Source organism: Cygnus olor, chromosome 7 (genome assembly GCF_009769625.2).
Source record: "Cygnus olor isolate bCygOlo1 chromosome 7, bCygOlo1.pri.v2, whole genome shotgun sequence".
Lineage (NCBI taxonomy): Eukaryota > Metazoa > Chordata > Aves > Anseriformes > Anatidae > Cygnus > Cygnus olor.
In genome coordinates this window covers 18,941,812-18,964,813 of record NC_049175.1, presented here as the reverse complement: position 1 = coordinate 18,964,813, position 23,002 = coordinate 18,941,812, and the positions used below count along the sequence as shown (strand labels likewise).

The following is a 23,002-nucleotide window of genomic DNA, read 5'->3' as shown; positions in this document are numbered from 1 at the left end:
TTTTTTTTTTTTGTTTAGCACCAAATTGCATTTCATTCTCCCTCTCTCACTGGGGCAAGACTGCTGTTTGTAATGTTGGTGCTTTGTTCAGCCTATTTTTCAATACCACATCTATTCCTTCAGGCTTCACCTCACTGACAGTGAAATTGAAAACATGCTGTCACAAAAGATGTTTTGTCTGCATTGTTCTAGGCTTGAAGCTGACAGGAGGAGCTGGAAGCAAGTTACAAGGTATTTATGTGCTAGAGATAGTGCCTGGCTCCCCTGCCAGTGTGGAAGGCAGTCTGCAGCCACAAGATCAGATTCTGTACATCTGTGGGCTGTGGACTGAGGGCATCAGCCTGGATGATGCAGTGAGAGTGTGTGAAGCTGCCACCCAGAATGTCCAAATCAAAGCAACAAGGTAAATCTGAGCCGACATGCAAAATCTGAACGTACTCAATCTCGGTCCTAATGTTAAAGGAGGTTTCTAAATTTTATATCAACAAGTCAAACAATAAAACCAAGACAAACAACAGGAAGAATGCTGTAGCTCAGAGGTCTGAAGGTGTAACCTGATGCACAACATCAGTAAGATATCTTAACTCCTTCTAATTATAGTTAACATAGAATGATGTGAGCATAGGTAAACTCACACAACACGAATTGTAACTCTTCAGACTTCATCATTCAAACACCAGTGTGAATCCTTTAACTACCTCTGATGGGAAACTCTGAGTTATTTCCAACAGCCAAACATTTTAGAAAGGTATTAAAAATCCAGCGTTTAGTCTGCAGCATGTAAAAAAAAAAAATCATCCCAGGGTTGACGAATAACCTGCAGTAAAGAATTTCCCTCAATGGGTCTTGACTGCGCTTTAGATGCTTTGCGTTCTGCAGTCTGACAGAGGCACAGGATACAGAAATAGCCTCTGAAGATCTTACAGTCAAATAGTCATTCACATACTTCGGGGTTACTAAGTTAGATAACTAGATTCAGCAATAGTGTCTGTCACAGCAATCTTAAAGTAGTTCAAACATTTATCAGTGTTTTATTAACTGGCACTGTGCTAGCAGGTAAAGAAACTCCAGCCACATTATATTTATTGCTGTATAAGCAGCTAGTAGGCAACACACACTGATCTTAAGAATCTGCAGTCTAAGGAAATAAACAGAAAAAGGGGAAAGGAAATTACAAGTGATCACTCCCACTTCAGAGGGGAACTGAAGCTGATTCAAAATATACCACAAAGCAGTTTTGTACTGGGACAGACGGTGTAACGTGTTCTTTCTTTTCTAAACCCATTTAATTAAAATGTTTTGTTGTTGTTAAAGGCTGTCTAATATTTCATATATTGATATAAATGCTCTTTAGGAAAACACCATTAAGAATAACAAATCATAGAACTGTAATTTAGACAACTTACTTTTTCAGAAATAGTTTTCATATGTGCTTTTACAAAGCATGCAGCTCTTAATGGCTCACATATTTCACTTCTTCTGCCTCCAGAAATGGCAATCCAGTGGTTCCTATAGAGCAAGAAAATAGTAAGTAAGGCTAATATTTGGGGGGTTGAATTTAACATTTGCTTCTGATTTTGGAAATAAACATAAGGCATTGACTCATTGCATTAAACATTTATTAATAGATTGTAACTTGGCATTCAGCATTTTCATTAACGTATTAAGGGTCTGAAGAAAAACTGACAGCTCTTTATAGACAGAAATAAAACACAGAGTTCTCTGTAAAAAATATTCTTCTATTTTCATCCATGTTTGGATAGTCAGTTTCTATTTTTTTAATTTGTTATTATTTAGTGGGAATTTTGTGTTCATATTTCAACATCTGTTTTGATGAAAACTATTCTCCATGTGGTTTTCCAGTGGTTTTGAGCTACTCTTTAATATGATGCCATGACTTAATTTTCTTAGACCAACTTTTTAAACCGGTATCTATAATAATAAATGCTCCTTTAATATAGGAGCATTCCTATCAGGGAACTATGTTTATTACCATAACTGACAAACTACTTCAGTGACCATCTGCACTACAGAGGCTTGACCAGAACTGCTCTAGCAGTAGAAGGAATCTTAGCAAGCAGAGGCTGCAGCGGCACAGTCGGGGAGGGACACCTACCACGCCTATGTTGTGTCTGTTCCAAGGCAAGCTAGCTACAGATCTACTACTCTAAGACAACTATCCATGTGTATGTTTTTACAACCTGAAGTAGCTAATTTTACTTCCTAAAGAACAAGCTTCTTTGAATTTACTGCAAGCGATGGGAAAAGCTAAGTGTACTCTCAGTTTCTGCAGTACAACTAAAGTAAGGTAAACACACATCCTGGTAGGGCCTTAGTTACACATCTGTGCTCAGTAAGTTTTGCAGGCTCCATGGGATTTCTCAAGACACTTTCAAAAATAAGTTACCAGCTATGATCCCTCTCTCATGAAGATATATTTACTGTACAGTGGTACAGTTCTCTGCCTCTATTATAAAATAAGGTTCTTCCCTTTTGTAAAGGGCTTTAGGAATCTATAATAATTTGTTGTTTGGTGTTCCGTTTGCTATCATCTCTGATAGATTTAATCTATAAATCTGTAATAGTTTGCTAACAAGGAAGCAAGCCTTCATTTTATATATTCTCTTAGTTACAAAAATACATATTAAAATTTCAAATGAAACAGGGAACATTTTTTAAGAAACAAAACAACAACCAACAACAAAACGCATACTTTTCTATAATTTATACCTTCAGAGTACTTTGTGGAAGACAAGTAAGATTACCAATATATGGTGAAGTGAAACTCAAAGGGTGGGGGAGTGGTGGCAGTGAGGGCAGGGTGGAAGTCAAGAAACGCACGCTGGCTTCTTACATTGCCAGCTCTGTGGACACAAAGATGCCCTGCTTCTTCCTCTGCCTGATCACTGCCACAGGTCTGGAATGACTCATTCGGATCTCCAGTTTTTGTTACAATTTTAAATATAGCAATAAATGAGATGTAATATTCCTGCAGTTCATGAAAGAATTATTTACATCACTGCACAACTTGGCAGACTTAATCATGCAATAATAAGTGTCTCATGCTGCCTCATACAGCATCAATACTGGATATTGATGCTTTGTTTCACAATCTAAGCACAGAGTTTACATTCCCTTGGATATATGAAGCTGAGCAGGAGGTCTGTCCGAACAAACCTACATGTATGTTTTTAGGGCCACCTGCTGAGACAGAAAAAGCCAATATTTCTCTCTCAAATGAAAACCTGAACTCTCAAGAACAGCAACTACCACATCAACACGGTAAGGAACTTGATTTTTCAGGGTTTGTAAAATTTCGAGTCCTCTCTTAAAAATAAATAAATAAATAAATAAATAAGTTGGTAGATGGTATTGGAAGTACCTGGGAATGATTAATTCATAGTAAACACAACTGCATCCCTCAGAGTATCAGCAAATGTGTATACATTGCCTGTTGTCCAGCTGGTGTCTCTGACCCTGTAATGTGCAGCTTTTAAAGCTTGTTTTGGAAACTACTCTCTGGGAGGCCAAGGGTCTACAGGGATGACATGCAGAAGGCTCGCTTCAGGAGCATAACAGACCAAGCAACACGCATAAGCCCACAGGAATTTTTTTTATTTCACACATCAAATATGAAATGCTTTATTATGTCTCTAACTATTATGATTTTGAGTGCTATACTACAGAACATTTCACCAGTAAAAACTGTTGCTGGTTTTTCACAGAGGAACATCTGAAGGAAACAAACTGTGGTACTCAGCAAAGCACTCCCAACCCTCCAGAATGCAAGGCAAGTGACAATTTTATCAAGTGCAAGGTGGTCCATCAAGTAAACTGAACTATATTGAGCTTTTTTTTCAATAGTGGTATTTAATGTATTTACTTCATCTCCGGTTTCTTTGAAAATGTGAACAGACTGCATTTGGAGAATGTACTGTGAAGTGGTGAATTGCCTCAGCATGCACTGATCAGCGTGCGCTCAGCACTGTCTGGGGTCAGACCCTTCTCTTGCTGTTTTTCCAGAGTATAACATCACTACTTTAACAGCTTGGCAATAAAAGCAAGACTCATACGATGTAGCCCCTCTATTAGGTCTTCATAGTACTCTTACTAGCTTACAGGATTAATCCCTAACTTAGAAAGAAAGTACCACAGGAAAGAGAGATGCCACAGCATGGGATTCTGGGCAAAACAAGTGTAATTGTAATCGGGAAGTGTTTTCCACAGCAATGTCAAAACAATCCTTGAAACCTGAGATTAATGTTTCAGTCTGAAATTCTAAACTTGAAAAGAGAGTAAAATTACTCCAAACCTTTAGAGTATTATGCACTATTGACATAAAACAGACTGGTTTGAATTTACAACTAGTAAGAGTAATGGTATTTCTGAAATGATAAATCCCTAAACTACACGGGAGCAGGAGGAGGATGAATTTCCATGCAAAGCATACAATACTTCAAAAGACTTACAAGTGCAAACATTGCTCATGTTTGTGCAATGTGGAAAATAATATTACTTGGAATTGAAATTGCCCACTTTGGGACTGATATTTCATGGGACTAGATTTACTCTTTTTCTCTTGGCTGTGGTTTGCAAGAAAGGGCTGCCTCTTGTTAAAGTTAGACCTCCAACCTGGCAGAAAAATTAGAACAATTTTCTTACTTTTGATTAAGTCCTCACTATCACTGCTTCTTCCACACCATTTAATCCACGATAGTTTGTCTGTTCAACTCACTACAATAATTTCTGAGGTTGATATGTTCACCATTGGAACCAGTCATGCTGCAAGTCATAAACATTTCTAGGTTGCTGCTCTTTCTGACATAATGCTTGACCCTAAAAAGGCAGCTGATTGTAAAAGTGAATGAAGTGCTAAAGCCAAACAGACAGGTATGTTGGGGCTGCAAGGTTAAGATTTTCATTATGGAACAATAAAGGAACGGAGTACATACTGAGTTACTGTCATGCTGGAGATAAAAGGGACTGGTCTGTCAATGAAGGCAACGTATTTGATATATTACAGAAGAATTACGTAAGTGCACACCACCTTGCTCTTGTACTCTCCAGCTATTATTAAAAATACTTGTGGAAATAAGTATGTACTATTTTCATTTTGCTACATACATGTAACTGCTATGTTAATCACTGGAAGTTCCTTCAAGGGAAGGAGATATCCCCCAGTTTACATCAGCCAGTACGGACTGTAAAGCACAATAGAATTACTTCACATTAAAAATGCAAATAAAACAGAACCCTGAATAAACTCCAACTGTGTTCTTTTGTATTGTAGGATTTAGTTATTAAGATTGAATTGGAAAAAGCAGAAAATGGAAGCCTAGGATTTGCACTGGTAGGCGGCAGAAATGGCAGGGCTATCCTAATAAAAGCCATCAGTCCAGACAGCATTGCAGATCTGGATGGGAGGCTGCAAGTCGGTGACATCTTACTTAAGGTAAGACTTGTTCTTCATCATTTTGGCCTATTTTTTTTCTCAAGTTACTCTATAAAGAGCATCCTCTTCAGCATAAAAATTGCTCAGACTAGAAACCTGAAGTTGCCGGCACAGCAAGAGGTGGAAGATGGTGTCACTGGACTCCTGGGGGTCAGAAGGCTGCTCTGGGCCCCCCACCCTCACTGACCAGTTCAGCTGGTGTGGACCTGGGCCCCTCTACAGTGAGAAGGGGGCTGCTGGGCCCAGTGAGGACTGCACATGAAGAGGCCAGAAAACAAGAGTGAGCTGACCAAGCGTGCCCATAACAGCTAGCCAGGAGACGGGAAGGAACCTGGCATCGCTGCCAGTATCAAGACAAGCAGAAAGCACTGGAATTAGGGCTTTTGAACTTGTAAATTCCTACTGTCCTAACAACCTCTTAGCAACCAAACTTCTTTTTTTTTTTTTTAACTCCAAATTCACTTTTCTTCCCTCTCCAAGAGGGAAGAAAGCTTTTTAAACTTTTTAAATTTATTTTGCTTTTCTATTTTTCATTACCTTCCTTCTCCCTCTTCCATGTGAGGAGTAGGAGAAGTGATGCCCTCTCAGTGCCCTGAAAGAGAGGCAGACTACACTTCTGGAGTGTGCTGCTAGCAGTCATGCTATAAAGAAGCAGAGAGGGGAAGATCAAGCAAGTCACTAAAATAGGAGGGAGAGAGAAGACGTGAGATGCAGGGAAGATACATAAAGCGTGCACAATGATGGATTATATGTTAAAAAAGCTTTCTGTTACAGGAATCTTATTTTATCATTGTATTTTTTAGGTGAATGACACTTTAGTGTCTGGTCTACCACGCCAAACTGTTATAGATTTGCTGCGCAAGGCTCGAGGCACTGTTCAACTCACTGTTTGCCGAAGCATGGCTTCACGTGCGGCTTATGCAGGCAACCAGAGCAATAATGTACCTTCCCCTCCAAACACAAAAGCAGAGCCCAGTAAGTAGCTTCATCCACTCATTACATATTAACAGTGGGATTATGTGGTGCCTAGACTCAGTTTTCCCATTAGCTAAACAATTTAATATTATTAACTTTACAGTTACTTCTGATTCGTAGCTGTAGACACAGACAAGTTCTTTGCCCTGATTTGCAGCTCTGGCTAGGCTATCCAAGACACAGGACCACAGGGAAGGAATGCCCAAGACCCTCAGAGATATTTTAACTCAACTTATGCTTTTAAGTCATGATGGTTCTTGGTGTCTGCTGATTTTAGCCAGCTTTATAGAAGTCACAGAGGGAACAGGAGCCAATTAGTGACCCAGCTGCTAAAATCTATTTCCCACGAATTTCACATCCTAGCAGTCCTACCTCATCTCTCAGAAGCACAACAGCTTCTGTCTAGCAGGCAACTCCTCTTCCTTTTGTACTTGCTCACGTTCAAACTCAGAAACCTCTGCTCCCAGGCTGGTTGCTGTTAGTTTGAGCACCCGCACGCCTGCATGCAGCAGTACTTAGGGAGCTGATTAACTCTGAGGGAAGAAACCTCTGTTGCAGGCTCTGCCCTGCTGAATACAAGAATTAAAATACTGATTACAGCTGGGAGTGGAAGCAAGGGTATACTATTACCAATAGATTACGGGTTTCTATTCCTCAACTTTCAATTTCTTTGAATACTGAAATGTTTCCTACAACGTGGAGAAGCTTCAATGGGATGAATAAAGAATTCCACCTTAAAATACCTTCTAGCCTGGTGGTTAGAAATTGAAGGCTTTGTTTCAAATCTTCCCATGTAAGAAGAAGATTGCTATCTGCTTTCTCCCAGGCAGACTAAGGAGAGATATACAGTAGATTCTGGATTTTGGACATGTTTCACAGCAAACATTTATGCATCTTGTCAACTTTACTGATGCAAACTTACCTCCACAGGTATTTTAGGCAACTCTGCTCTCAGGGAGCAGATGCCTGTATGGTTCAAGGATCTCGATTCTTGAATTTCAGTATCTGACTACAAGAATGAACCTAGTTCTCTTCAACTTCTAGCCTGTGCCATTAGCTCTGGACAGTCATTCACTTACTGGAAGCTACTCTATGTGACTCAAGAGCAAAGCTTTCCAAAAGAAGAGTTGTACCAACAAGGGTGGGAAGGGGTGCCAGGTGGATCATCAGGCAGAGCTGGGGAGAAGGAGCTGTGAGTCCTTAGCAGCTGAGGACTCTGGGACAGCCACAGTGGGACTGTCAAAAGAGGCTGACTTTGATGAATCTGAAGTAAATAAAGAGAGTGGATTATTTAAAGTTTCCTTTTTCTTTCCCAGCACTTCAGAATTCAACAATCAACCTGTATTATACAACTAGTGCTTTAAAGCATCTTTCCATAAGGATGAGAGAACTGTGCTTGACACAAGCCTGGAAGCATGATGTTCACTGTCCCATCTCAGTTCTAGTTTAATTTTGAGGGTAAATGATGCAAAAGTAGGATGGACATGAAGGTATAAAAAGGCTAATTAAAGCTCTAGCCCTATCAAGGGCTGTAGAAGCATTACCATTCATTTCACTAAGACTAAGCTTTTCTCTGGCTGTGCAACTTCAAGGAACTAGCCATGGGGATGCTTATTTGGGTCTCACATGACATTTGTAAATTACACAGTTGCTGTGAAGTTTAAACTCTTTTCCTGGACCAGTAAAACCCAACGGTACTATAGAAGCATTGGCAACATATCACATCTATGGCATATGTCCCTTAGCACTGCAAAGGAATGGACTAGGTTTGACTCCGTTACAGGGTTTTTGTAACTTCTACTGATACAGAGGTCTACTGCAGTGCATCTTCTGGCCATATGAATTATGCTGGCTCCTTCGGCAGCGATATATGGCATTTGTGCTGTTTTGCCCCTGGATATTTTTTGCCAGTTTCTGGCGCTGTATCTCAGTGCCTATTTCAAGACCAAAAGTACTCTGGTGTAGATGGCACTGAAGAAACTGATTTACATTTTCACACTTCACAGGCATTTTACTTTAATTTTGTTTTCTGTATTTAGATGACAACAGTTCTGAGAGAAGCCTAGGAGCACAGTCTGTTTGCACTTTCAAGGAAGAAGAATCCAGCCAGATGTGCAGCAAGGTAAAATCTGAATCCGGCTTTTAGAAGTTACCGGGCAACGTACTCATATGTTTGTTGACAAAGTGGGTTTGGTGTGATGCAGGCAAGAACTACACCTCAGAGAGGTGGTGAAGGAAGGTTGCATAAGCAAGTCTCATTCTGATACTTCATAATATTGGAATAAATGATTTATTAATTTTACCTTTTTTCTGTATTTTAAAATAAATATAAATTGAAAGATTGTTATTCAACTGTATTTTGACTAATATTTGTAAGCCCAAGGCCCCAAACTTCTTCAAACATGGTCTTGCTTTTGAATCTTAGTAAGTCCTGCAAAACAATCTACTTCAAATTTTACAGCATCTATCACTTTTAAGTTTTACAACTGTAAAAACTCCCCTCAGGAAATATGATAAATATAGGTCTTTTTATTCTCCAGAGGAAAACAAACAAACAAGCATCCAAATCTTGCCTCAACCAATATAATCAAAGTATATAGTTAAGTCCATCTAGCTCAGGACAGCACATGCCTAACTTTAAGCATATGCTAAACTTTTTTGCTGAGTTGGTTCCATTAGTTCCATTCTTCACTATTTCCAGCTTGTCTTTAGCTGTCTCCTATGAATAGAAATAATCTATGCTTTACTTTATAGAGCACAGCTGCCATCTACTCCAAAGATTTAGCTTAGAAAATGACAAGCTACTGGAAAAAAATATGCAAAAAAAACAGCAGCAGTAAAATACTTTTCCTTAGCAAAAAAGAAAACTGAAATCCATATTGTGTTCTCCAGTCTGGGTAGTCAGTAGATGCAGAAACTGGGTAAATGAATTCATGATTAAGTATGCAGCCATGAATTCCCATATTCTAATGGAGAAATACAAGCATAAAAGCAAAAGATTAAATAAATTAAAAAAAAAAAAAGTGGCAGATACTGTTAAGATTCTGTGGGGTATTCAGTAGTCAATACTACGTAACATGCTAGGGTGGTTTCTGAGTGCATCTGGAATACTAATCAGGGAAAGAAGATGAAGAAGCACCACTGTGAATTAAAATTTAAATAATTCTGTCAAGTGTTACAGCTGAGAAGGAGCCACTTCCACATACTAAAGACAGATGTCCTGCATCATTATCTAAATGCAGGACCCAGTTGTCATTCTCTAGGACTGAAAAACAGCCACCAGTACTATTGCTTCTACTCCATCTGGAGGGCAATCAATGGTCTGCCTTCTCAGTTGAGTGCTTCTTCTGTAGAGCAGCTGCACCCTGCTCCTAACAGCTGGCCTCGTTGTGTCTGAGATAAAAAGGGAAATTATTACCAGCCATTCTAACTCAAACACTGGTGCTTTCTACTGCTAAGAGCTGGGAGGTGAGGAGCAGAGTGTGACTCACAACTTCTGTGATCATGTTTTCTTTATGAGATCAGAGAGGATATAATTAACACAAACCTTTTCAAAGTTTAGCTGTGTATGCTAGGTTGTAGAGGTGTCTGAAGACAGCATTGTTATGAAGCTCAAAAATATAAAAAGCTGATGTGACTTTTTATTCTGAGTAGATACTTTAATGCTAAGTCAAAGTTGTATAGACTTTGTTTTTTCCTAAAAGTAGAAACTACTTTACTTTCCCTTTCCTTCTTGAGTAAAGGATACATTTTTGTCAGATCTGTGAAAAAATGTTGATGAAAGTCACTGACTACATCCTTGATGTTTCTGTGTATTGATTTATTTTTTTTTTTTACAGCTATTTCTGATTTTATATTTACAGGGTCCAGAAAGCATGCACGGTTTCCCTCTGCAAGGTCAATTGGATGGACAAGACTATCAGGATATCATCAGTAACACTTCGGACAGGTAAGTCTTTCAAACAGAGTAACATTACTAAAATAAAAATCATGGATAGCTTACTCTTCTATTTTCAAACCTGTCTGGATATGGTATACAAATATATTCATGTTCCAAATAATATAAATACAGTTCTATTGAAATGCAGCTCCATCTGCAGTAGGAGTGGCTAAACAGCTTCCACACAGCTACTGGGAGAAATGAAATGGAAGCTTCTAGGTGTAGCTGAAGCTCATGCAGATATGCCTTTGGTAGGAGGAGGTGAGCACGGGGAAGTGCTACTGTGTTGGTGTGGGCAGGGGTTTACTGAGTTTTCCCAGCAGGTCCTGCAGCCTGGTGTAGACCCTGTGCTAGTATGGCTGTAGTGATGCAGATATTGAACTCCAGACGCTTGAGATTCAAGATAACTTGAGGGTATTACTCCTAAGAAAATATATCGATACATAGTACAAGAAGAGAAGAATTTTACTTCAGCTGTATAGTAGAATGGGAAATCAAAGAATAATGTAGCATTGATAAGACATGGACAACTTTGTTTACTGCAATGATACAGAATATATGAAACATGATTGTCTTCTTTTCTATTTATATGGGCTGTAAATGATAAAAAGGAATGAACACTTACATTTAAAACCTAAAATTTCCTAAGAAGAGTAGTTGGCCAATCTTTAAGGGGCAACAATCTTCCCTAAATTACCTGCTTACAGAGAACAAGATTGAAAGAACCTTTGAGAGCATGTGCAAGTGAGAATATCCATGTGAACATAGGCTCAGTGCCACTTGCTTTTATCTCATCACTAATATTATCTTGTGTTATACCAGGTAATCAGGTGTGATTGCTATTGAATTACCTTGTTCTATGTGCAAGATGCTTAACGCATCTATGGCTAATACAAAGTTATACATAAGAATAACTTGTAGCTTTTCTGGTTGTCTTGCTTTCTACTAGCAAGACAAACTAGCTTTCTGCTCCCTGTTCTGTGTTCTGAATCTCTTTATTACCTGTACTTTCTGGTAGTCCTATTTTCTACTTGCAAAACCCTTATATAACTTGAACAGCCCTCAGTGATTATTAATATTTGCAAAGCTGCTACTTAAGATGGAGAGTAAGGTAATAATTTAATAGTACCTTTTACTATTTCTTACACTATGTATTATGATCATACATGATTCTATCCTATACAAGATTATGGTAAGCTTAAGCCTATTCAAATAATTAAATATTAGGTCTTCAGAGTACTGGAGTTAGCTACTATAGGGATATTTGTTCCATTCTGCATACAGCATTGGTGTATTCTGAACAGTAGGCCTATTATCTACCTAAAATATTTAAGTGCTCTAAAATTCTCTGAATACCTTAAATAAATAGGCCTACCTTGTTAATATTTCTTATGATCACCTAATAACTAAAAATCTGGGTCATACATGAAAAACTGTCTATAACTGTGAGAAACTTTACTTTCAAGGATGTTTTCTGGTAGTTTTTTATACAAGTTATTTGCTCATCTCTCAGAAAAAAATAAAATACCATAGGCAGATAGTGATCCAGGCAAAATACAGGAGTATTTATATTAGTTTAATACTCCTTGAACTTAGGCTCTTCAGAGTTCACAGTAATTCTTGAAAACAGTTGTTCAAGAAAGTTCAAATTCAACTGAAAATAGATTAAAAAGAAAACCTTTGTACACAGCTTCTGCCACTTCATAAAACCATTCAACTAATGCTTTTTTACAGATCACAGAAATATGCAGGATGCGAAGGTTGCAGAAGACAGAGTCAGCAGTCTGAGTCAGACAGCTGGAACAATGAAGATGATGATATGCCCCACAGGATTTCCATCCTACCTAGAAGTAACCATGCAAAAACTTCTTGTATCACTCATGTAATAAGCTAGCTCCTCCATATATGCACAGTGGGATCAACACTAATCCCTTCTATATAAGCTAAGACTTTCCTCTTTGTTTCTCAAAAGCATGACCACTCAGGACACAATTTTAACCTCTGATACGTATGGAGGCCATCAAACCTTTGTAACATCCACAAGAAAGCAGCCTACATAGGAGCTCTCCAACTTGTTTGGAGAACTGTGGGAGGGAAGAACATGAGGATGAGTATAATTAACTGAATGCAGGGAGGGCAGCCTTACTGGCCACCATCTACTTGCCACTACTTCAAGCACCTCTGCTTTGGAGCTCCAGTTCCCAAAGGATGGGCAACTTTATGCTTGTTTTTTCTTTTGTAATGTTATATATCATGTTCCTCCCCCAAAGGAAAATATCTCAGTACATTAATTATACTTGGTTAGGTGCGCAAAGTGAGGAAGTAAGAGGAAAAGAAAATTACTGAATTTATTTGAGCAACATCATGACATTTGTTCAAATCGTGCACTACTGGATAGTGCAAATAAGTGACGCATTGGCTGAAAAAAACGTGAACATTGAAGTTTAGTTCAAAATTTATGGGAATTTCCCAGTGCGTAACTGAAAACTTAAAATTCTTAGTTTGGCCTAAAATTAATACAATAAAAGCAGATGGTTTATCTTGCAAGAGATACAGTAAACAAACTGAATAGGGTAGAAGGCCTCTTTCATATATGAAAGGCAATGTCAAAGAAGGTGTTGAGAACTAAGAACAAATTCCAGTAATATATAAAATGTGGTCATTATCACCAGATATGATAGGTCCTTGACATCATTCTCGTCTTCTTTCCATTACTTCTCCTCTACAACTCAAAGTTCACCTGTGAATTAATGTCTGGATCCGCAGCTGAATAAAGGTGTCCACAGTATTCTTAATCACTACTCACTGGATGTTCATGATTAGTTTATTTAAATCACCTTTCTGTTCAAAATACTAAGAAGGGCTTCTCTTAATTACAAGAAAAGTTCAATGCTTAAAAACAGCATAGCAGCCAACGTAACAGCAACGTGACTTGAGGCTTTGGTCATATGAAAGTAACTTAATTGGAATATGATTTAAGTCCTCTGAGGCACTTTATTCAGGAGTGGAAATTAGGAGTGGAAAGTAGGATCAAAAAGAGGTTTCATCTTATAGATGTAACAGCAATGAAATTACAGGTGTGTGAATCTGTAGTGAGTTAGGCTCAAACTCTAACTGCAAAACTATGGATGTTTTAAAAGCTGGTGATTTCCTCCTGCCAGGACTGTAATGACCCGGAAGTCTAACTCTGATGAACAAATAGCAAAAGAAAGAGATGTGTATAGGAAATAGCTCTCTCTAGAGTGGGGGATTTGTCTTCACTGGCACTCTCAGCTAACTTGTTAACAGAAACACCCTTGCATCTGCGAAGGGCAGAGAACAGAAAGTGAACAAAGTGTCTTAGAAGCTCAGGCAAGGTGGGTGCCAGTTGTAAACCAAGACACAAGGACAGCAAGCACAACACTTTTGCAATGAAGGTTAGTTAAAGGTAGAGATGATATCCTGCAAGAAAAAAAACAGAGAACACTGCTCTTTGTCTTCAGCCTATGGCAAACTGTGGAACACATCAGGTTTTCTTTGTAACAATTGGCATGCTTTCTTTGACAACACTCACTCAAGGCTGTAAAGACAAATTCCTTAATTCCTCTGCCTTGAACTGCTATTTTCTACAAAAGAAACTACTGTTTTTATTCTATGGAAGTAACAGAAGTTGCTGAAGAAGTACGCCTTTTTCAATTGCTCTAGTAGAACAGGGATATTTCTGGAGACTTAAATGTTTATCCATCTTCTTAGTCTTAACCTGTCAAGTTTTACATTAGAACATATACTTCAGGATGAGCTAATTAGTAAAAATGAATCCTGGTTTTGGTGCATCAAAGATACTTCACATCTTGTTCTTGAAGGAGAGTGTGAAATAAGATGAAGAGAACAGAAGATACTTTCTTACTTCAGGGAGGAAAAATTATTTGTAGCAGAGGGGAATGGCAATACTAATTTTCAGGAAACTGCTGGAAACATGAAGATGATTTCCTGTGAAGAAGTGGCCAGAGTCTCCTATATCGATATAAGCTAATTTTAAAGTTTACAATTCTGCAACAACAGTTTATTTTGAACAGACTGTGTTTAGAAACCATACAAAGCAAGAAGCTGCAATAGTTGGATCTACTTCCAAATTCCACAAAACATGTTGCTGGTTGTATCCATGGTACTGACTTACTCTTCTTTCTGCTGTGAAAATAAGTAAGCCAAAAAAAATATATATATATATATTTTTTTTTACATTTCACTTACACAGAATATGCCAAAATATACTCAAGTACTGCAGCCCTCTGGTTTTTAAAGCCAAGATTTATGCTATGAACAATAATCATTAAAAACTCCTTTGTTTTTTTTTGTTGATATATAGGCAGAGCCTTCGTTTCTGAAGATGAACTGATTCACTTAATTAATTTTAAACCATCACTGACAGGAGTATGTCCGAGGACTGGCATTAGAGGTCTTATTCGAGGCCTTCAGTCACAGATTGAGAATCAAGAGGTGTTCAAAGAGTTCATGGTAAAGTGTAATTCATTTTTAAGACCTGAGTGTTTAGCAGAGCTAAGTGACTTTTAGCAGCCTTCAACATACTTTATGGGAGATGCATTTGTATATCTTCACTGACTCCACTTTCTCAGAGGACTATTTCAGTCAGGTGTCTGCTTTGCTTTTTGGGTGATGCTACATTATCTGGATCTCCCTTTTTCTACATGGTCAGGCTTACACTGTTTCCTGTCCAAAGATCCTGCCCACATGGAATGGAAAATAAATACATAAAAGTACAATAAGAATCACCTTAATATTGACTAACTTCTTACTGCCCCTTCAGCTCTCCTGAACATCTGCCCAAGAACTATTCTACGGGCTGCATTAAAGCAAGAAATCCAAACACTTAGTCAATGAAAGGAAAATGTTTTACGCAGTGCTCCAGTGATCCATGGAATTCATTGCCACAAGATGCTATTGAGGTCAGGGACTTTGTGCAATTAAATTAGAAAGTAACATACATAATAATGAAAATACACAACTACATCTGATGGCAAATAAATTATGAAAAATGTAAAATTATGAAAGCATATAAAATCTCTTGTTTTGGTGTATATATATAGAGTACTCAGTATTGGGGGTTATCAGCAAATTCCCAAAGAAAGATTGTTTCATAATTCTTCAACACAATGCCAAAATTTTCATTAAAGGATGCACTCATTACCAGTGAAATAGATTACAACTATTTTTCCATAGTATTTAGAGTATTATCAATTTCTCTCACTCGGCTTATGGCTGACTTTCTGGGTAAAAAATAGCACAGGTTCACATGTATAGGATTTGTTGACTTTTGCCAAGAGCTCGAGAACGTGTACTAATTTCCCTTCATTCCATTCCAGATGTAGGCATAGTATGCTATGAGCTGAGTCATGCATCTGCTCATAAAACATAAAGATCTAACACGAAAAGCACAGGTTACCAAAGTCAATGGATATTTTTTCTGAGTAAAAGCTGTAGTAACCGATGAAGATCTTAACTGTCAAATGTATTTCAGTCCATATACACTGTATAGTGGCATAATGTGAGGGCTGAGCATTGTGCAATGCATAGCGAAAAGGTAAACAAAAAAAAAAGAGTGAAGGTAACTCAAAACTGTAAATGAAATTAACTTGCGCCTTCTTGCTTCCTGGCTACACTGCATTGTGTTCCCCTAAATTTGCTATGAAGTACTTAGGACCATATGATTTGCACTTAACATCATTGATGTTGTTCCCTGTATCCACTGCTTCTTCTGTGATTGAAAAGTACTCATTGACATTCATTATCTGTTAACAGTGCTATAGTTGGTTCTTCAGTCTGCATGTTATCGATTATGAATGCTGATGTTTGGCCAAGGCACTATTCCAAACATTTGTTTTACAGCACTATACAATGGGGATGTGTAATTACGGGGGCTGAAGACATGGGTTGGAAATCTCCAGAAACTTTGTGCAGACTGAAGAAAACCCTAGGCAATTTGAATTCCTCGCATAGCAGTTTAGGGAACGGTATGCTGATTCTCTTCTTTAAGAAGTCTGCTTACCAGTCTTGGGTCACATACAACAGTAAAGTTTACTCACGCTGACTTTGTAGTTCTTCATAAAGGATATGAACATGGATTGACTATTTATCTTTAATCTAGGCTTTAGAACATGTGAAACCAACAGATGACTGCAGAATTGGCAAAGCACAAGAAAACAGGGATAAAAACAGATATCAGGATATTCTTCCATGTAAGTATGCACACTAAGCACATACGTTCGGTGAACAACACTGGAAACCAGAAAACAGCTATAACACTGGGATGTAGGAGGTAAATCCCACCACAACCTTTGCTACAGAGAGCTCCACTAATAATGAAGTGTGTTAAGATTTTTCTGAGAAACGAAGAGTTGACGTAAGGATGTCTGCATTGCACAGGAAGTAATTTTCTGAAGTATCATCATCCACAAGGCAGGACTTGGTCTGGCAGGGGGGCAGCTGTCTTAGTGCTTCCTTTTCTCTTTCTCAGAGATAGTGATCTGCTACAGTTGTGTTGGCAAGTGTAGCTTGAACTATAGTAGCAGTTCTTTAAATCTACAGCTTTTGACACAGCAGAATGCTGAAAAGTACAATGGAAATCATGGAGTTATGTAGTTCTTGAAAAGATACAAGATTCTTTCGGAAATATTTGAAAGCTGAATAACCAAACAGATCTTTCAGCTGCTCAGCTCTGATCTAAGTCAGAAACAAGTTTCATCACTGATGTGAAGTAATTTTAGAAGGAAGATTTGAATCCAAGAGCTGAATGAGTGTTGTTAACAAGGATTTTCAAAACCCAATTTCCAATTTACTGCCAATTGGTTCCCTGAGAGGTATCATGACAGAAGAACACTTTCTGAACCCTTGATGTCATTGTAAACTGCAGGACCAGAACAACATATGCAAAATTTGTCACAGTTACTTCTCTATATTCAAGTACAGATTCTTAAAATTTTCTTGTTTTATAACCAGCAACAATGTTCCCATGCCATACACTCATAGCAGTGTTGAATACGCTATTTTGAATTACTGCCAATAATTCTAAGGTAATTAGAAGGACTGTCAGACTGTTATGCAAGTACCTTAAGAGAAATAAAGCTGCAGTTAACCATACAATTTATCTCCAGGAATTACTATTAAGAATGATTAATATTAGTCCTGCTAGCCAAATGTGTTCTGAAAACCAGAGGCATACTTCACCGCTAGGGGCTGAGGTTCCCCATCTCCTAGATGCTAGGTATGGTACAGCTCCATTTCAGATCTACAGCTGAAATAGCAACTTTCTGTTTCTGTCCAGATGATAAGACACGAGTTCCTCTGGGAGAAAACAATGGCTACATTAATGCAAGTTATATTAGAATGAAAGTTGGAGAAGAGGAACATTTCTATATTATAACCCAAGGGCCTTTGCCTTCCACCATGGCGGATTTCTGGCAGATGGTTTGGGAGAGTGAGTCAGATGTGATTGCCATGATGATGAAAGAAGCAGAGCTAGGAAAAGTGAAATGCCATCGATACTGGCCTGAACCTCCACATGACTCCATAGACTTGGCTAACTTCCATCTCAGGCTAGACAGTTACCAGATTCTGGAATACTTCGTAGTTAGAATAATAGAAATGATCAACAAGCAGGTAAGTTGAGTCTAGTTAATACTTTCATATACAAAGAAATTGATTAGTTATCTCACATGATTAAATAGTGGTATTATTGTTTGTTTCTTCTGTAACATCTGCTCAGTACAGTTTTAGGAATGTAAAAGTCTGAGTAACAGGAAGGAAATTAAGGTAAATGAAATACTGCTGCTTTGCTTATTGCACAAGCAATGGATCCAATATTAAAAACACTTGGGTGAGAAAGTCCAAGAGTTAGTCCTTTAATAACTACAGAGTTGCTGTGTTCAGTATTTTGCAGTATTGCTTACTGTTCTTATCAAATCAGATCAGTAAGGGCTGCCTGAGTGGGTTCATATTCTGTAACAGTGGATGGAAGGAATGATTTATAGAAGGTGGCTTTCATCCTAATATTTAAAAGGAATGATAACTTTTTTCATTTGTGAAAAGACATGAACACACATGAAACTAAAAAACGAACAACTTAGTTTTGAAGAACTAAAAAATACAGAACCCAATTGTAAGGACGTGGAAACTGGGACAAGTCCATCAGTCTCACCTCCATATGAAACAAAACATTGCAGAAATTTCTGTGGGACAGACTGATTAATGGAATCATTTATACAGTCTTACTTGTGGCAGACTAACTTAGTATCTGTTTTCCTAACAAGACAGCTATTTATATTAAGGAAACACAATTCACCTTATGTCACTGAGTATAAAACATAGTAATTTGATATGGGTCTATCCAAAAGATGATAGGAAGATTGGCTGTTATATGTGATTGGGTTGCTATCTTGTTTCAATGAACATGTTATTTTTGCAACATTTGTCCTGGACCAGTATCAAATTAATACAGAATCATAGGTTTACTTCAGCAGAAATCCAGGCACGCATTCGAATTCTTCTAATGGCAAAAATCTAGGTAGGCCTTTTGTATTCAGTTTAACATAGTCAATAGGAATCCACTGCCACGCGAACTGGGACTTTGGAAAGCTTCAGTCCTTACAGTTCCTGGATTCTTTTATACTGAAGATCTTCAGTTACCTAAAAAATCATATTTGCTGAAGAGTTACTGGCTGGACTCAGGTCTTTACAATGGAAGTCTTTACCAGTATAATACAATACTATATTTTTTTTTTCATTTAACTTTTTTAACATAATAAACAACAGGGAACAAAATTGTTATTTGTATTTATTTACTTTAATTGTATTTATTTGCATTTTTATTGAATTTATATAGCTATATTACTAAGCTTCCAGTCAATAAGGATTTCTGGCTTTCTCTTCCAGACAGAAGAAAAGCGAATTATAAGGCATTTGCAGTTTACCACTTGGCCAGACCATAGTACTCCCAAACTGGCTGAGCAGCTTGTAAAATTTATTTGCTACATGAGAAAAGCTCACAGGACAGGACCTATTGTTGCTCACTGTAGTACTGGGATTGGAAGAAGTGGAGTTTTGCTGTGTGTTGAAATTCTGCTGAGCTATATAGAAAAAGATCTATGTGTAAGTATCAAACAGATCGTTGTTCAATATTACAGTAAATATAAATATTACTGATATAGATGTCAACAACATATGTAGGTATCTTACTACGTATGTTACTCCTGGTAGAAATTAATCCTAACAAAATGGAATAAATGCTGCTTTTGTTATTTCACAAAACAGAGATGATAACTAAAAATATACTACTTGTAGAAGAACTGAGCCCCAGCTTTCCCAACAGAACATGTTCAAGTCTTTTTTCATAACTTGAACATCAATAAAATAAAAATTGTTTTCTCTTCTGATAGTTCAACATTAAGCACATAGTGAGAGATTTGAGAGAGCAGCGTTTTGGCATGATCCAAACTAAGGTAAGTTCTCAATATTCTAACTAGGCTGTGATCTCAAAAAACTTCCATTTGTGGTACATATTCTCATGCTTTGATAAATCTCTAGGTCAAAGCTGAATTTTAGCCCTCTCATGAGGAAAATGACAGCTTTGCATACAAATGGTGTGTATATTTAAATATAGAAGATCTGTCCCTTACTGGCTAACTGAAATTAAGAAAAAATAAAAAAAAAAATAAAAAAAAAGGAAAATAACCTCTACATGTAGCTTGCAGGCACTTGAAATTCACTTCAGAGCACCAATATAGTACAGATACATTTCTTCTTTGGGCAAAAAGAAAAGTGGAGCTCACCAGTGAAATGGGTGAGACTCTACCCTGCAAAACTGCAGCCTTCAGTTGAATTCTTGCAATCGCTGACCTCTCATTGTCCTTCTAGTGCTGAGCTAAACCTACCCCCGAAGTGTGTTCACACAGGAAAGGACAAAATAAGGTTAACACAACTTAGAGCAAACAGAAAGTGGGAAGAAAAGTAAGACAAGACTAGGATAAATTCTTCTTGTAGGCAAGTATTAAAGCACATGCTTCAGGAAAATGACTGAGCACATGATTAAAATTAAGCAAGTAGATAACAGCCATTGACCTCAGTGAGATTTAAGCACATGCCTACAAGTACTGCACTGAATCAAAAAGAACTCCTGAACTTTTACGAGTAATGGAACAAAAAGATTGAGGATGCTCTTAAATGCCTGAATTTCTGTATCCCTGTTACAAAGATGCTGGTGTTAAAAACAGCATGACAGCCAGTCCATCTTTTTTAGTCCAGAATTTTTGTTATATTTAATTGGATGTTTCACACTGGTGTCTCTGTATGCAGGATCAGTATCTATTCTGTTATGAATTTGTTCTGGAAGTCCTTCAGAAACTTCAAGCAATGGATTCCTATTGACTGCAACATGTCTCTTCCCTGTTGTTATCCCCCTTGGACTCCAGGGGCCACTCAGCAATTGCTTTAAAGGAACGTCAAGCCAGCACAGACAAGTGTTATACAACATGCTCTGTCAGATTGCTCTGATTTCTAAGAAATTTAAAAACCTTGCTTAACATCCCCTTGGTAAATCATTTAAATCTCGGTGTACAGTTTGGAGAAACAGCAAGCCACAAGTGCAACACTGCTGTTAAATTGTCATGGACACTGTGTGTGTTCTATTGAATAATATATTAATTATTAGGAAAATATTTTTGTACTGCGACAAGGGGGTAGCAGCCTTTGTAAGTAGCTTTACTATTCAGAGGCCAACTAAAGAGATCTAAGACTCTGCTGGTGTTGCTGGAAGATTAGTTGTCCCTTACATACAGTTGTGTACTCTTGGCTTCTGGACAGCAAATCAGTATTTTTTGTAATCATGTTTTTGTGTGGAAGGACTCAATTCGGTTACCTGTGGTTGCTTGAACAATGTGGAACCATTTCCAGTCATCACTCCAGCACATGAATTTATACCACCATCACTGGACATCTTAAATCAAGAAACTGACAGAAAAATAGGATGCCTTTAACCCTTAGCTATTTGTCTTCAAAGCAACAAGAGAGTTCTAATAACTGGACGGGATAATAATATTTTCCAGCAATATGAGCAGCTGTAGGTAAGGTCAGTATTCTTCTATTCCAAATCCATGTAAAAAGGAATGCAATACAAAACCAAATGAAATGACTGTGTGTGTCTTGTGGCACACATACATTTCGTCTTCCATTGAACCTTTCCATTGATTGACTATCTTGTAATTCTCACCTAGGAACTGATCAAATCTATGGGAAGTTCCATTGGCTTCTTTAAATTAGAGTAAATAACTCTCTGTACAGATTATCACTCTTGTAAAAAGTGTTTTTGTTAGTGTGAGTTTGAATTTGAGCAGAAATCTACTGTCCATGTTTGTAAGATTGTAGCTGTTTTCTGTGTGAGTACTTCTAATTCCTTTATCTAGAAGGTGGTGTATATGGAAGCAGAATTTTTAGATGTGCATTGGGAGAGTAATTTTAAAACACAAGAAATTATAACTGCACTTATTTAACTGAGTTGTACATATTTTAAAACTTCCTTGATTTCAGGAGGTATTAAGAAGCATTTGATTATAAAATTGCAGTAGAAACAAGACAATAAAATAGCTGTTTATTTTCATTATGGATGAGAGATTTATGTTCAGAAAGAATGAGGAATTAAACAAATTAAAAGTATGGCTTTTGGAAAAAGCCATTGTAACACAATTGTAATAAAGGCCCAGAGCCATGTTTTGCTTTCTGCCCTCATACAGTCCGTTGGAAGTGAGGAAAAGATATAAATGGGATTTACGATGTAAGCCAGACGCAAATTTCAAACATACTGATAGAGATCCAGAGTAACTTTAAATCAGTGGAATAAACCTGGACCTATATCCGTATACATATAAGCAGAATTTAATGTTTTGTCTTAAATTAACTGAATTTGAGCCTTCTAAGAAGCATTACTCTCCACACGTTCTGAATACACTATATTTATATTACATATAGAGGATTATTTGCACAATTTTGTCCAGCATCTTCAGCCAAATTTTTATTCATAATGTTATTACCTCCATTTGCTATTTGGCCTTTCATTTTGGTTTTGATTACTGTACATGTACTTCTGTGCAAGATGACACTGCACACAAATGCACAATTCACTTTTTGTACCACAGCAACTTTAAAAAGCTTCTCAGTAAAAATGTTTCTGTAATTCTTGCAAAGTTGTCTTTTCTGTAGTACAGAATTCTGGATTTAGCAGACAATCTTTATGGCACTATTTGTTACTCCACATTTGTGCATCATCTTTGCAGCTGTTTGGCAGAAGTGTTTCCTGTTTTACAGGGATATTAAAAAGATTTCTGAAAACACTAAATTGCATTTCAATTTCTTTTTATGAAAAAGACATTTCGATACTAACTGCTAAACAGTAGTTATGGGAATAATAATCCTTTAGTAATGAGGGCTTGTTCTTAAACTTCCTGTAAAGGCAGATTTTGTCATGATGGTACCTTTTGTACATAACCCTAAAGTGGGTACTACCAACTTCTGAGATATTCTGCCACATTCCTTGTTCTTATCCTGTAGGAACATAATAATTCAGTGCCTTTAAACTGATACCATGGTAATGA

The 23,002-nt window shown here is 37.5% G+C and overlaps 1 protein-coding gene across 1 annotated transcript in view; it reads left to right on the top strand.

Moving 5' to 3' along the window:
- The window catches only part of LOC121073247 (tyrosine-protein phosphatase non-receptor type 13-like), a 45,843-nt gene extending 23,169 nt beyond the window's left edge, over positions 1 to 22,674 (top strand). The window contains exons 18-33 of the mRNA XM_040564019.1: positions 193 to 403; positions 1,490 to 1,527; positions 3,079 to 3,282; positions 3,726 to 3,829; positions 5,291 to 5,452; positions 6,256 to 6,427; positions 8,467 to 8,549; positions 10,291 to 10,376; positions 12,102 to 12,217; positions 14,713 to 14,861; positions 16,510 to 16,600; positions 17,686 to 18,020; positions 19,293 to 19,508; positions 19,796 to 19,858; positions 20,712 to 20,948; positions 21,309 to 22,674. Of these exons, the coding sequence (XP_040419953.1) occupies positions 193 to 403; positions 1,490 to 1,527; positions 3,079 to 3,282; positions 3,726 to 3,829; positions 5,291 to 5,452; positions 6,256 to 6,427; positions 8,467 to 8,549; positions 10,291 to 10,376; positions 12,102 to 12,217; positions 14,713 to 14,861; positions 16,510 to 16,600; positions 17,686 to 18,020; positions 19,293 to 19,508; positions 19,796 to 19,858; positions 20,712 to 20,783 (2,102 nt within the window). The 3' untranslated portion in view covers positions 20,784 to 20,948; positions 21,309 to 22,674. The remainder of the gene's footprint in view (positions 1 to 192; positions 404 to 1,489; positions 1,528 to 3,078; positions 3,283 to 3,725; positions 3,830 to 5,290; positions 5,453 to 6,255; positions 6,428 to 8,466; positions 8,550 to 10,290; positions 10,377 to 12,101; positions 12,218 to 14,712; positions 14,862 to 16,509; positions 16,601 to 17,685; positions 18,021 to 19,292; positions 19,509 to 19,795; positions 19,859 to 20,711; positions 20,949 to 21,308) is intronic.
- The last annotated feature ends 328 nt before the right edge of the window (positions 22,675 to 23,002 follow it).